Below are 15,696 nucleotides of genomic sequence, written 5' to 3' on the forward strand. Positions count from 1 at the left end.
TTGACAGAGAGAGAGAGAGAGAGAGATCGATCACAGGTAGGCAGAGAGGCAGGCAGAGGGGGAGGGGGAAACTGGCTTCCCGCTGAGCAGAGAGCCTGATGTGGGGTTTGATCCCAGGACCCTGAGATCATGACCTGAGCTGAAGGCGGAGGCTTTAACCCACTGAGCCACCCATGCTGGTTTGTCTTGATCTGAATGCCGGCTTTGCAAATGGGACAGGCCAGCAACAGGGGCTTCACGGGATCACATACAGTAGACTCTTGGTGATAGGGTACCAGGCTCTGTGGGATTTAATGCTTCCTGCTGGCTTCAGTTGGACTCTAAAGTTAGTGAAATGTGAAGGCATGAGAAAATTCTGGAGGTCTGTTCTTCAGAGGCAGAAGCTCACAGTTCACAAGGCCACTCCTGGTGGACAGGTTTCTGGTTGGTGGTGGCTTCATGAACACAGGCTAAAGGACAGTAAGGCCATACCCAGGAGGAGCTGGGTTGTTTGTCACGAGTGGCACCTGCCAGAGGGGAGAATTGGTATGAAAAAGGCGAGGATGCTTTGACGATGATTTTACCTTTGGGTCCAGCAGGGTCCTGACGAGAAGCACAGGCACCTGTTAGTGTGCGGGGGCTCTGTTCTTATGCCCTGTGCCCCCAAACTGAGGGCACAGCACCTCCCCCCACCCCCACTGCAGAGCCAGCTCCCCCAGGACTTGGTGGCATTCAGAGTTTCATGTTGAGAATGCCCCTCGGGAACACCCCATCTCCCGCTCTTCACATCTTACCTGTTCCTTGTGTCAGCCTCTGACTTTCTCTAGAGGTTAGAGCAGTTTGTATTTGCGGAGAAGCTGCTAGAACAGATACATACAAAAGATTGGTTATTTGCTGCTCTTGTGGAAGAAATTACCCTGTGTGCTTTCTTTAAGGGATATTAACGCTTGGATGCATCTAGACATCTCCTCCATTTTATCGTTCTCTGGAATATAACGTTTACCCCATTCTCAGAATCCTCAGTATAAGATATAGGATAGTTGCTTCATGCTGCTTAGCCAAGCTTTGAGTCCTAAAAAAAATCCTCAACAGATGCTGTTAAATGGAAATAAACTCTTTGTTTCCCATATGTTGCACCTGGATCTTTTAGCAGAGTCTCTTTGAAACCTTGACCATTTTTTAGTCTGACTCCCTCTCCGACACCTTAAAAAAAAAAACAAAAACACGACTCCCCAGTGGTCCTTGGTTGAAGAATTTGCAGCATTCGGTGCTGAGAGGAATCTCAGGAAGGCTGGAAGGCTGGAGGGGCTGGGCTGAACCCCCTACCAGCACATCCCTTCCCCTGCTGCCCCCTGGTGGGCGGCGGGGGTCCATGGGCTGCTGCGGGCTCCACGCATGCGCACACGCACGCGCGCGCACACGCACGCGCGCGCACCTGGTCTGTGCTGGTGCGCGTATCCCAGATGGAGCCCGGGGAGGCTCTTTTTTGGAAGAAATCCCGCATGGCTAATTTCCTCTGGGAGGCACTTGAGATGCCTCCCTCATTCCTGGTTATTTCACAGAAGAGGGAAATCAAATGACCGAGCCCCCCAGTTCCAAGCTTGGAGGTTCCTTGCTCGGTCTGTCCGACAGCACGTGACATGTTGCCTTCTGCCCTGTTCTGTGCTGGGATGAGTGGGACCTTGTGGTGAGATAAATGTCTCTGTCCTTCTGTCTGTCTCATGAGTGCAAAATACAGTTTGTCTTGCTTTTTGTAAAGTACTTCTGTGGTTAGATTCGGGAAGGAAAGGTCCAGCAGGACTGGTCACTGGACTGCGGACAGAGGCACCGTAGCCACCTGTGAATGGAGAATCCTAACTGCGGGCTCTGAGTTGGAACCTGGAAGGGTGCTCTCCCCTCCTCCTAGTCACTCTTGCACTAATTCTAAAACCACTTCAGAACAGATACATAGATAAGTCGTTCCAGAGGAAGTTTGGCTAGCTGTTTTCTCTTTTCCTTTTTTTCTTCATCGGTAGCTCCTGGTTTATAAGAACCTTCCTTCCATCGAAAACCTGCTTCTACCTGGAAATGATCAAAGGGGGTGGAAACAAGCAAGCTTAATGGATTTTCGGGCCATGGCCAAGTCTGTTCTGCCATGTACATCCTTTGGGGTTTCATTTCTACCCAGCAGGGTGACCCACATAACTTTTGGGGTTTTTAAAATGTAGCAGAAGGAAGAAAGAACAGAATAGGAGAAGAAGGGGCCTTGGAGGTGTCTGTGTGGGTCCTTCCATTTCTGCAAGATCGGTATTGGGCTTAATACCACCTCCCCCACTGTTGCCCGTTCATTTCCGTGTCCTTGTTGGATCATGTGGCTGGCAGCCCGACAGGGATGGTTTTAACCTTTCGTGGCTGAAGTTCAAGATCTCCATCAGGAAGGAAAGCAGATTGGTCACCTGTGTCATTGTTGATACACTGAAGCATTAGCTCATTCTCGGGAAAGGCAAGAGAAGGAATGAATTTCACATTTAATAGTTCTTCTGCTACTTGGAAGTAGTTCTCCTCCCAAATACTTCATGGTTAAGAGGATTGAAGTTGGGGTGCCTGCGTGGCTCAGTCGGTTGGGTGCCTGCCTTCGGCTCAGGTCGTGGTCCCAGGGTCGTGGGATCGAGCCCCGAGTTGGGCTCCCTGCTTGCTCAGCTGGGAGCCGCCTCCTCCCTCTCCCACTCCCCCTGCTTGCGTTCCATCTCTTGTTCTCTGTCAAATAAATAAAATTTACTAAAAAAACAAACAACAAACGGGGGCACCTGGGTAGCTCAGTCATTAAGTGGCTGCCTCCGGCTCAGGTCATGATCCCAGGGTCCTGGGTTTGAGCTCTGCGTCAGGCTCTCTGCTTGGCAGTGAGCCTGCTTCTCCCTCTCACCCCACTTGTGTTCTTTCTCTCACTCTCTCTCTCTGTGAAATAAATAAATGTTTAAAAAGGAAAAAGAAAGATTGACGTTGTTGCTGGAAATTAATTTGGGAGATTTTCTTTGGATGTTAAGCAGCCTTTGGTCTTAATCAGTGAGTTGAGAGATCTCTAAATTGTCGTTGTCTGATAAAGAAGAACTATGTTGTGCTTCTTTGTAAATGGAGCTTATCTTCCGGTGTTAGTGCTTTATCTTTAATTCAGAAATGAGAACATTGAGGGGCACAAGCAGAAGGTTAAGGTATAAAAGGAGTGAGGGATACGGGGTTTGCTCTTGGGAGGTTTTTGTTTTGTTTTTTTAAATCTAGCACTTGTAGCTTCGTCTTGTGCCAGGATTTATTTTAGTAACTTTTACATGCTGCTAACCTGATCATCATATCAGAGTAGCTTCCAAATACATTGTGATTCAGGGGAGTCCTTGTCTGTTATTCCCCTCATTGTGAATACAAGACCATTACCTTATATGGGAATGTGTCAAAGTGTTTTTATCGCTTAGTTTGTCTTTCGTTGTTATTTTTATTTTTAAATTTTTTTTTAAAGATTTATTTATTTGACAGTGCACGCGCATGCATGTGAGAGAGATTACAAGTAGATAGAGAGGCAGGCAGAGAGAGGGTGGAGGGGGAAGCAGGCTTCCTTCTGAGTAGAGAGCCGGATGCGGGGCTCAATCCCAGGACTGTGAGATCATGACCTGAGCTATGTCTTTCTTTTTTAAATTCATTTGTTTAAGTTTGTGTTAGTGAGTTAAATGCATAACCCAGAATAGTCTCTCCTCTTCCTTGACATTCTAAGTAGGTGTTTTAATTTTACTGCTTTTTTCCCCCCCTCCCCCACCCAGCTCAGTTCAATTCTTCGTGGTCGTCATGGCCCTCCTTCCCCAGACCATTCATATGAGATTTAAAACTTTTGATTTGTTGTGTTTGGTGAATGGCATCATCCCTCTACTGGGGGAATTCGCTTGAAATCCGTTGAAAGGGTACAGATGGAGTTTTGTGTCCTGGGGGATATTTGAAAAATAAAACTGGCAAGGAGATGAACAGCTTTGTTTTATCTGCTCAGGCACCGGGATTTACCTTCATCCCTTAATAAGTGTCCCCATGTGTAGTGCCCCTTGCATGAGGGGCGAGGACCCAGGTCTGAACCCTTTTCCTTCAACCCTGCCAGGTTCTCCTGCACTGCCCAACAGCATGGTGTATTTTGGAAGCTCTCAGGACGAGGAGGACGTCGAGGAGGAAGACGATGAGACGGAAGACGTCAAAGCAGCAGCCAACAATGCTTCATCTTCATGCCAGTCAACCCCCAGGAAAGGAAAAACCCACAAGCATGTTCACAATGGGCATGGTAGGTCCACTTTCGATTTGGGGCAGAAAATGCTAGAATGCACAGCTCTGGCTGAGAGAGCTGCAGTGGGTCATCTGTCGAGGTAGAAGAGGACGATGAAGGCTGCAGAGCTGGTTCTGGGCCCTTGTCTAGGTGCTAGGAGCTTGCAGGGCAAAGAGGTGAGTACCGCCCAGTACAGTCAACGCATGTTCTAGATGAAGAGATTGTTAAGACAAGGATGTGGATATTCATTGAGGAGGCGATGGTCAGTCCTGTAAGCACTGCAGATAATGGGATCCGCAAGAGGAAGAGATCCCCTCTACACAGGGATGGCCAAAAAGCTCTCGTGAAAAATCTTTTGTGATCAACTTAAAATTACTGTGATTTTTAGCAGGCAGAGGTCATGTAGAAAGAAAACTATTATTGAACATGTGGAATCAGGTAAATGCACCTGTATTATGAACTAGACTGTTTTTCTCCTCCTTGAGGGCTGTGGTTTGGGAGGAGGACAGGAGTGGTCCTCAACGAGGAATCCACCGGAATGAGTCGGCCGTGGCTAGAGCAGGGTAGTGACGTAATCAGAGTTGTGCCCTGAAAAGATGAAGCTGGCATCGATGGTGAGGATTGCTGCAAGGGAGGGGGACCTGAGGAAGGGGACACCTCAGAAGGTTGGGATTGTGGCTGGCTGCCTGGCCAGAGGTAACAAAGTCCTGGGAATTCCTCACTGCACTGCAGCAGGGAGGATGGGGGGTGGGGAGAGAAAGTAGGCAAGAAAAACAGGCAAGGAGAGGTGGGGAGAATCCCTCTGGGAGCTGTTATGACCCATTTCCTGTTGTGTCCCTACTGGGGCACTAGGCATCCTGTTTATTCGGGGCTCGGAGACCCTGTGAGGTGGCCAGCCCCTGTCTTCTGTGGTTTCAGCCAGAACAGAACCAGTGTTGTCAATAAGTGATTCAGGCAAAGGCAGATTTCCTCCTTTCCTCCCTGCGGCCCTGCTCTGAGCTCCTATTGTCTTTCTGGAACCTGTGGGCAGTAGAGGCTCAGGTCCAGCGCGGGATGGGTGTGATGGGGCCGTGCCTGGCTTTCACCATTGTTGAGCCTTTCTGCCTTGTCACTGACATGGTTGTTTGTCCTGCTTCTTGACTAGGACTGTGTTTAGGAGGCATGCGGACACAGGGGAGGAGGAGACCCTCTTTTTAAGAACTTAGAGTTGGGGAGAGGGGCTTAATACTCCCAGTGCAGACTACGGAGTGCTGACTTAATTTTAACCTCAGAGGAACAAGGGCCCCCCCTGCAGCTGTGGTCTTGACAGTTGGAAGAGAGCTCCGTGCAGGAGTCGGGATACGGGTGCAGGGATGGAGCCGAACTTGCCGTGGACGTGAGTGAACCGTGGCGCGTGGCCTGGTGGTGGGATGGTTGTCCCACCTGAGTGTGTGTGGAGGGCGTGGTGTTCTTCGGGTGACTGGGAGGGACCAAATGGAGGTAGTAACATGGTCTGCTGGGCAGGAGGAAGGGTTCCAGCGTGGAGAATGGGAAATGGCTGATGATTTTAGAAGTGGAAATGAGATAAAATAGCTCAAGTTCAGAAGGATCCCTCCAGCCGCTGAGCTGTCTGAAATGAAAAGAGAGATGATGGAGCGTCCAAGGAGCCCGGCCAGGAAATCGCCCCTGGGGTGCTGGACGTGGGAACAGAGTGTGGTGCAGGGGAGGGCAAGGGTGATTTGAAGCAAAGGCGAGCAGCTTTTCACTGCTGCCTGGAGAGCCAGGGCGGGAGGTAATAGAACAGGCATTAGGAAGGGAGGTGATTTGGGGGTAGTTAGGAACTTTATTATCTGCTGAGTTTGCAGGGATGGTGAGAGACACCGCTCCAGAGAACAGACTAGGAATTTATCATCCCAGAGCTGCTGGCTGCAGCAGTCGGAAGCCGTGAGCTCTCTGAGGTAGAATGAAGCCGGGAAGAAGACTGGGGGGGTTTGTTTGTTTGTTCCAGTTCTTGAGGTATTTTCTAGTTTTACTTTTGGTTTAATAGGAGTCGAGAGTCGATGAACGAAACATGAAGTTAAGCCCCTCTCGGTTGGTCTCTGCGTCCATGGGATGGGAATATATTTCATTAGGATAGCGTCAGAATGGTTCCTTGATGCTGTTTTTCATGGTCTCACTGTGTTGGGTGGGTGAATTCATCAGTCTTCTAGAGTTCTGGACCCAGTTCCAGCCCGGGGGTGAGGGCCCCCTTTCCCCTACAGTACCCAGCAATTCTGGGTCACCAGCAGGGCTCCAAGAATTTAACTCCATTCCAGCACTGCCTGCGTGGAGATTGCATTGGATTCTACAAGTTGAGGGCTCCGTCCTCTGAGACGGCCCCTCGCCCCCCCACCCTCACCTGTTAACATGGGCTTCTCACCCACCAGCTACACATTGGAGGTTCCAGCTCTGATTAATGTGTTAGAGTGGCTCGCAGAACTCAGGGAGACCCTTACTTTCACTAGTTTGTTAAAGGATACGATAAAGGATAGAGATCCACCATATGGAGAGATATGGAGGGTAAGGTATGGGGAAAGGGTATTGGAGCTCCTATGCCCCCTCCATGCCTGCCACTCTGCTTCTCCACAGGTCTCCCAGCCCAGAAACTCTTAGAACCCTGTCCTGTTGGGTTTTTATGCAGGTGTAATTACATAGGCATGACTGACCCAAGTCTTTGGCCATTTCATTCCTCCCCAACCCCTCTCACCTTCCCCGGGGTCAGGGGGCGGGGCTAAAAGTTTGAGTCCACTGGTTGGTTCTCCTGGCAACCAGCCCCCATCTTTAGGTACTTTCCAAAGTTCCCCTCACTAAAATAATAAAAGATATCTGTATCCCTTTCAGTGCTTTGGAAATTCCAGGGCATGGGGAGCTGGGACCAGAAATCATGAGTGAGGACCAAATATGAATTTTTTGGTTTTTGTGTAAGATTTTATTTATTTATTTGAGAGAGAAGACAGCACGAGTAGGGGAAGGGGCCGCACGAGAGACTATCCAGGTAGACTCTGATGGGGAAACCCGATGCGGGGCTTGATCTCAAAACCTTGAGATCAGGACCTGAGCTGAAATCGACAGTCGGATGCTCAGCTGACTGAGCCATCCAGGGGCCCCTTAGATCCATATCTTAATGACCAAATTGTACTTCTTATAGGTAAGACTATCACAGTTCCATCATGTGGATCTGGTAGATTAATCCCATGACTGCTTTTGCATATGTGGTTGGGTCCTGACCTCCTCCCTTGCAGCTTGTTTGAACTTGCTGGTTCACTGGGCAGTCGTCTCACTGATGCGCCCTCCAGTGTCGAGTTCCGCTCCTTGGTTGTGCATGGGCTTACGCTCTCTCTAATTCTCTGTCTACCTGAGCTGAACAGACAGCTGCTGCCACATTAGAAAGTTCCATGCGGGGTGGGGGTCAGGGTGAGGGAATTGACTGACGTCTCCACTGTCTGAGGGAAGAAGGTGAGAGTTTTGCATTGACCACGGTCATTGCCATTAGCAGTCACAGAAAATATGTGTGTGTCTACAGACACACATACCTGCACTTCACATACAGGGAGACTTTTATTTCTTAAAATGTCAGGAGATTTTGCTCTTTTAAATAGTTAACGTGTGAGTGAGAATGATACTGCACCAACTGTAAAAGGGTTTTATTTTTATTTTTTAAGTTTTAAAAACTTTTTATTTACTTACTTGGCAGAGAGAGAGAAAGCACAAGCAGGGGGAAGAGCAGAGAGCCTGACCTGGGGCTCGATCCCAGGACTCTGGGATCATGACCTGATCCAAAGGCAGACCCCCAACCGACTGAGCCACTCAGGCATCCCATAAAAGGGTTTTAAATGCTCACTTTGGGGATTCACTTGTTGAAATATTCTGGGGCTCTTTTTGTGTCATGAATTTTAGGGCTCTTGGATGGGGTGGTTGGGGGACAGTGTGTGTCATTGGATGTAGCATGGGGTGCCTGACCTGAGAACCCACACTCCCCTCTCAGTGTCCTTTTGGTTTTTGTGCTCCTGTACACTCCCCTCTCCGCCCCCCCCCCCAACTGCAAACTGTGCAAGACCAAGGGGAATAAGGAGCATGCCCAAACCCGCTGGGCTTCATTAGAGCCCTGACTCTGCCCATACTCAGAAAGACACTTCCCGAGATGAGACTTGTAGAAACCAAAAGTTGCAAGGCCCCGAATTTCCATTCTGTGTTAATTCTAATAATGCTGGTTCCATTGGGTCTCCTTCTCCTGACTATTTTCTTCTTTATGGGTCCTACATACATACATACAAAATTCTGTTTCCTGTATTGTGTAAGACAGTGTGCTATGATCTACAGTGTATATATTTGCTAACCAAGGAATGAAGTTTCTTTGGGTGGGGGAGCAGGTAAGACAAAGGGTCCACTACTCTTACTCTGATTTCTCCCAAGGTTGTTGACTTAGAGCTTTAGTTAGATGGAGTTCATCTGTGATTATTAATTCAGTGTGGCACCCCACCCCTTGTCTTTTTGATGATGTCAGTTTTTGAGCTGGGAAGGGATTGGCTGCCGTTTCAAAGGTCTGCCTTTGGGTTCAACCCCAGTTGGGTCCCAGAATCCCCATCCTGGTGAGAACCCATGGGGCTAGGTGCCTACCTGAACTCAGGGGAGGGATGAAGCCCAGGTGGTCTGTCCTTGCGTGTGGGTGTGGCCACCCTGCAGTCTCCTCCTGCAGTGCTTGATCCAGGCTTGCTTTATGCCATTGCTCAGTGTGTGGGGTTGCCCAGCCCCGTCCCAGGCACTGACCTCCTGGGGCATTTCCTCTGGAATTCCGTTCACCTGCCCTTTATTAATCCTTTAGAAAAGTAGGAATTTGTTTTATATCTGAGTTGGTAACGGTGTTGCCATGGGCATGGAGACCTTCCGAGTCCTTCTATGTACTAAACAAACACCGTTGTTAGTAAAGTTACTCTACTGTGACGTGTTCAAAAGACCAAACACATCACCTTGAGGTACCAAATCAACTGCACTAGATTATCTCCTGGAAAATTAGTTTGAGAGTTCTTGGCAAATGTTAGCGCCCGTGAGTGTTGGGCAAAGATTTTGTTTGCTTATTCCTGAAAATGTTGTATCTGTGGAGGATTTGGAAGGGGGTTCTGGAAATGATTTTGCGGGGGAAGTGCCAAAACCCAGTCTGAGCCTTACAGAGGGCAGGATCTTGCCGTTAACCAGTTACGCAATTTTATGGAGTTAATTTCTGTGTCCTACATAAAATAAGTTTAACTTGTGAGCAGATGAAAAACGTGTGTGAGACCTTGCGCTCATTGTAGTGGTTTTGGAAGGTAACCCAGATGAATAAGGGATACGGACCTTCCCCCAGGGGCTGATGGTATGGGACCCTCCCGGAGAATTGATCAGAAACAGACTTTCAGGCTCTCTCCGCATGTTTTCACAACACAGGCTTAATGTCTGGTTCAGGTACGCCCTCCCCCCATCACTGTGTTTCTCACTCTCCTGCTGTTCCTGGTGTGGCCCTCTGTCCTATGACTTTGATAAGCCTTCGTCACACCCAGGTTCAAACATACTTGATAGGAAGTGGGGGCCGCTTGGTACAAGGAGCTAAGGTACTCGAGTGTTTGGACTCTATGAAAAGTAGTGTTCCGGAGTTTCGTGTGGATGTTCTTTGTGAATTTGTTTTCCCTTTTTGGGCGTCTGGGTACCAAAGCCTTTATAAGGTCGCATGGAGAGAGAATGTGAGCCGTGATGTAGTGTCCAGGAGTCCTGTGATGTGGGGAGCCGGGTGTTCTTTCTCTCCCTGCCCCTCTCCCTTCCTTCCTGAAGTAAAGCACTTAACCTTGACAAGGGTGTTCCGTGGTCACATGTGCATTTTGGGAAGATGACCTAGGATAGCATTCTAAGGGACGGAATGTGCACAGCTTAGAGGCAAAAATAAAAAGAGACCCTTTAAGAGACCACTGCCCTAGTGGTTACAGAGACTGAGGTTTTCACCGACGTGCCATCGCACTGAAATGGCAAGGTCACTTGAGGCAGGCGGTTGACCCACGGGGATGGCCTGGGTCAGTGGGAGTGTAGGTGCCATGGGAAATGGGTGCAGGTGTGGTGCTCGGGGCGGTGGGGGGTGGAGGGTGGGGGAACCTCCCAGCAAGGGCAGTGAGCCAGTTAGCCCCGGTTCCCACTCTGGAATCAGCCTGCCTTACGCTCGCCGCATTTCCTCCACCTTTGACCTTTCATGTTGGTGAAACGAGGTGATGCGGTGTGGGGAGAGCGGAGTGCAGGGCTTCCAAGCCCAGGCTTGGGACTCTCACCCACTGGGCTCTCACGCGTCTGCGCCGGCCATGCGGTTTATGGCTGCCTCCTTGGAGCAAGTTTCTTACTTTCTTAGCCTCAGGCTCCTCACCTGGAAGGTGGGCACTAAGCAAAAGTTCTGGAAGCTCTCTGTTCACTGAGTATGTAGACTTGGTGGTAGAAATCCCCGGGAGAGAGGGTGATTCCTCTAACTTGTCTTAGTAGGTGGTCTCACTTGCCTGCTTTTCTGTGTGAAGGTGTGATTTGAGCGCTGTTTCCCACGCGCGCCAGAGTTTTCAGGATGTGTTCGCCTACGTTCTCTCCTGTACGAGAGTCACTATCAAGGGGTCGGGGTGGATGGTGGTCTTGTTCACGGTGGGGGACACAGCAGATCTGAGCTCTTAACGCCCGTCACGAAGCAGGCAGGTGGCCGCTGAGAGTCGAGGTTTTGGAAATGTTGCCGGCCCCGCGCAGGGTTCTGTGGCAGGGGGGGTGGGTGAGTGCTTGTGTGCTGCGATGGGGGGGTTCACTCCTGTCCGGATGGCAGCGTCCGCTTGGGTCTGTGCTCGTGCTGTGACCCGCCTGGCCTTCACATGCTTGGTCGCCAAATAACTAAAACGTACAGGACGGCAGTGCTCCTCTGCGAGGCCCGTGGAAGGGAAGGAGCTGGAGGCCAGCTCAGAACCCTCCGCGCTGCTCCGACTTCAGATGACCCAGAGACAGAGTGATTTTTTTGCAAGCAGAGAAGTCAGTAGGGCCCGTAATGTAAAAAGAAAAGAAAAATGGGGGTGGGGGGTCCCCTTTGACAAAGGCCAGCTTCGAACGAGTTGCAGAGGAAGGAGGGACACTTGAGTTACTGGGGTAGGTGACCTGCTTCACGCTGTCCTTTCTGCAGCCTTTCTTCTAGAAAGGAGGCGGTGATAAGGAGAGAGATCGCCACCAGCGGTTTATTAAAGCACGTCCCAGGGATGACTGGGAGTCGGGCCCCAGGCAGGAGGCCGTGAGGATAGTCCTGCAGGCATGGTTTTCCACAGAGCCCTCGATCCGAGAATGTCATCACCCAAGAGTGGTACAAGTAAAATGTGGTCTTCAGAAATGGAATAATCAGCATTGCACAGCTTACCCAGCCATTTCTAGTTAATTGGAATTGTAACACCAGGTTGCCCATCACGTGTTCCTTCTGTGCTTGTTTTCCTTTCGTTTTGTTTTTGGCCCAGTTCCTACAGAGGTCTTTATCAGCATCATAGTCACCAGGAGCTCTGTACCCTGCCTTTTGTAAAGCTGCAAATGAGCTGTGTGTCCTTGGGGAAGGTGTGTAACCTCTCTGATTCTTAATTTCCTCTTCCGCAAAAGGAGCCAGATACAGTAGCTTCGTAGTCGTTGGTTCATTTCTGACCCAGCACAAAGAACAGTTCTCTGTACGTGTCTCACGGACAGGAATAGCCACCGCTGGGATTTCTTACGGCGGCAGACGGGCACTGCTGTGTGAGCCAGTTGAAGGACTTTTCCAGGCTCCCCTGTTGAGCTGGGTGAAGATCCCTAACTAAAATTTGGACCTGGATAAGGGCTTCCTTATTGTCTGGTCAGGCAGGTCCTGTGACCCATTAATCATTTTCACACCAGGATGTGGAATGCAAGCTGCTTTCTTATGGTTCCTAGTGTTAGAGTGGTGCTTCTCCCTGCTTTGTGTGCCAGGGATGTGCAGGTGTGTGGGGAGGTCCAGTAACATCTGTATCCTGCCTCAGGATGGTAACCCTCCCTGAAATGTGGGGAAGTTAATAAATGTGGAACGTGACCACTTTAAGTATTAGTGTAGCTTGGCCAGTGTGTGGAGGTAAGGCGTGGCACCTGACCTGGTGGAAGGTGGCACCAGGGAGAAAACGGCCCCCGGGCTCACCCCGCTACACTGGGCTTCCACCAGTGTCCAGGTGGGCCTGTCTGTGACCACCCTCCTCTGTGGCCACGCAGTGCTGCCCTCAGCCGTCTCCTGCGAGGGCCTGCTATCCCCAGGCAGGTGTTCCGTTTTGCAGACATGCCCCTGGACTCTGATGTTCTCATTTCCAGTCCATTGAGCATCCTCATGGAAAGGCATTTGTTTATGAAAAGGCCGTGTCATGCACATCTGTAGCCCTGGGTTCATGCTTCAGGGTCCCGGTAATGACACCTCCGGCAGCTCCTACCCCACCAGCGCTGCAGATTTCCAGAACACTCGTCCATCTCCAGGACCTCCCAGATCCGAACAAGAGGGCCCTTACATAATCCCTGTCTGGAAACAAACCCACACTGTCAGAACCCTGCTCTGGGACACTGATGTTACGAGTTGATACTTGAAATGGCTTCGTTTTTGAAACGTTCTCATGGTTACTTTTCTTCCAGTGGGATGAGCATGGCCAGAGGCACAAATACATTCGTTTGGGATGACTTTGGTGTTGCCTTTCCTCACTGTTGTTGCTGTGGCTGGGCGTTCTTCCTCCTTTGCGGAGGGGAACGTGGGGTGAGTCCACTGTTTGCATCAGCCCCCATGGTAGAGTTTTCACAGGCATTTCTGCACTTTAGAGAAACGGGAGGAGCCACATAGAGTGTCCCTCCTCTCCGTGCTCATCCTTCTGAAGAGGGACATTTCTCAGAAGACTTTTTAAACAACGTGCCATTGGACTCCCAGCTGGCGTGATTTAATTGCTTTTGGATTCACACTGAGGGCCTGTTGTGCCAGGGCCCACACGCTGTCATTTGGATGAGTTTACCCCAGTCCTACCTTGGAGGTATGTCCCGTGTCTGCTCAGGGCGGGATGGTGGTCTCACTGCAGTGGGAGCAGCCAGGGACGGCCAGGAGAGGCTTCTTTCTTCCTGGGGTATCCTCTTCACCTTCTTCTCACCTCTGGCAGCTTCATGTTTTTGTCCGTCTGTCTCTATTCCCCCCCCGTTGAGGCAAGTGAGTTTTCCCAGTAGTTGGACTCTGGGCTGGGAGCGTGGTTTTGAAGAGAAGTAGTGTGTGCAGTGTTAGGGCAGAGGGTCTCGTTGGCTCGTCATCTTCCGCGTCTGTATTTGGGGCCTTAGTGCTGTGGTTTGCAGGCACCACGCTCAAGCCCCTGTCTTCCCCCAGATGCCTGCAGCCGTTTCTTTGTTCTTCCTTTCTTTCTAAAGAAGGAAAGGGATGCTGGGCATCTGGGTGGCTCAGTCCGTGAAGTGTCTGCCTTTGGCTCAGGTCGTGATCCCGGGGTGCTGGGATCAGGCCCCATGTTAGGCTCCCTGCTTAGCGGGGAGCGTGCCTTTCCCTCTCTGTGCTCTCTCACACACTGCTGCTCTCTCTGTGTCAAATAAATAAGTAAAATCTAAAAAAAAAAAAAAAAAAAAAAAGGAGTGCCATTTTCAACGATTTTTTTTAATGCTTAAGAGTGTGTGTGTGTGTGTGTGTGTGTGTGTGTGAGAGTGTGTGAGAGAGAGAGATACAAAATGCAGTATTCCAGGCAGAACCTTTGGGATCCCCACACATGCTAGGACAGTGGGCTGGGCCATCCTATTTTAGTGTGGGGGTTCCTCTTCCTGGTCACGGTAAAGACGCTCCGCTCCAGGCAGAGGGGCTTACGCAGCCATCAGTAACAGCCGATGGAGACCAGCTTCCGGCTCGGATGCCTTCCTGACCAGCGGTCAGTGAGCCAGTTACTTAAACCCCTGGAACCTCCCTGTCTCCATTCATAAACAGCTGATAACAATAAAACTGTTGTTTCGGGGTCAGAAAGGGGAGATTGTAAAACAGTCGCCGATGGGCACAGCGTTTCATCTTGGGGCGATGCAAACATTTTGAACTTGGCATTGCAGTCATGGGTTGCACAGCTCTGAGTATGCAAAAATCCACGGGATTGGTAGGTCCGCTCAGATGGGGAAATTACACGATATGTGAATTGTAGCTTATTAAACAAAAATCTGTTAGGACCGAATGAATGACAGATGCCCTTAGCGCAGTGCCTGATGCTCGGTGAGCTCTTAAAACAGTGGGCGCTGGCTGCCGTCCTCTAACTGGCGTCTCACCCCATGATGCTTCTAAAGAATTAGCACACCCTGCAGTTCTGAAAAAAATGAACGTATTCTATTAGATTTTCGGAGTCTTTAATCAGTTTTGTTGTCCAAAATTGGCTGGGATGTGTTTATATGCTATGCATTGTAAATTGAATTTCGCAGCTCCTCTCCAGACTGCTTGGTATTTAATATTTTCAGTTAATTTCATCTGGCCTGTCTTAAGGGGAACTTTCGGCCCGGAAGAGGTGCTGTTCCCAGAGACTGTAAAACGTGCACGTAGGATTTTCGACAGTCCTTTGTTTCCTGGCTGGAGGGTGGGCAGAGAGGTGTTTGTGACAGGAGCGGTCCACAGTATTTGGAGAATGCTGACAGCGATCCTTCTCAAAATAAAAACATTCCTGTATTGAGTTTCTCTGTACTGATATTTTTATTCTGAAAGTGAGCAGTTCTGGAACTCGTGGGGGAGCCTTCCACGGGCACTCCTGCACATTTACCATGGGTGTGTCTCCCAGTGTGCCGTGAGCACGTGCAGACGCCTTGTGCAGATCCAGACGTGGGCCAGAAATCTTAGGATTACTTCAGATGCGGCCGGCCTTTTAGAAGTCCTCCCCTTCCCTTGCGTATAGAATTTTTTCCGAAACCCCAGACTGCAAAAACATCCTTTGTTCTTCAAGAATTAATGCACACCTCTTCTGAATATAACCCATCGTTCTGTGCCCTTTGTCTTATTTCCTGAGAGTGATAAAGCATGAAATCCCTCTCGGCCAACTGCCTACCGTCCCAAGAGGCTGTTTGCCAGATATCCCTCCCCAGGTCCTGCTCTGGCACATTCAAGAATGCAAATGTCTTAGAGCCCACTGATGTGGGTACAGTCCCGGGGAGCTGGTCAGCATCCTACTCTGTCTTGTCCTGTCCTCCACTCCTTTGGGGGCCAGGCGGGCCAAGAAACCATTTTTCAATGACAGAAACCACTCATCCTGATTTATGGTCTTTTTGTTGCCCTGACCTTTATATTCTTGTAAAGGTCTTATGCCCTTTTAAACTTGGGTTTCAGAAGTTACTAGGAACATATGCAAGAAACACGTTTAAATGGCAGGCCCGTCCAGCCCCATTACTGTCTATCAGTGCCCATGACATGTTTACTT

The 15,696-nt window shown here is 49.9% G+C and overlaps 1 protein-coding gene across 5 annotated transcripts in view; it reads left to right on the forward strand.

The window, feature by feature from the left end:
- JARID2 (jumonji and AT-rich interaction domain containing 2) overlaps positions 1-15,696 on the forward strand; it is a 254,541-nt gene that overhangs the window by 199,533 nt on the left and 39,312 nt on the right. For all 5 annotated transcript variants that reach the window (XM_032861601.1, XM_032861598.1, XM_032861602.1 and 2 more), the window contains one exon: positions 4,091-4,267. In XM_032861601.1, coding sequence (XP_032717492.1) covers positions 4,091-4,267 — 177 coding nt within the window. The remainder of the gene's footprint in view (positions 1-4,090; positions 4,268-15,696) is intronic.

Source organism: Lontra canadensis, unplaced genomic scaffold (assembly GCF_010015895.1).
Source record: "Lontra canadensis isolate GAN:19392208 unplaced genomic scaffold, GSC_riverotter_1.0 scaffold21, whole genome shotgun sequence".
NCBI classification, from domain to species: domain Eukaryota; kingdom Metazoa; phylum Chordata; class Mammalia; order Carnivora; family Mustelidae; genus Lontra; species Lontra canadensis.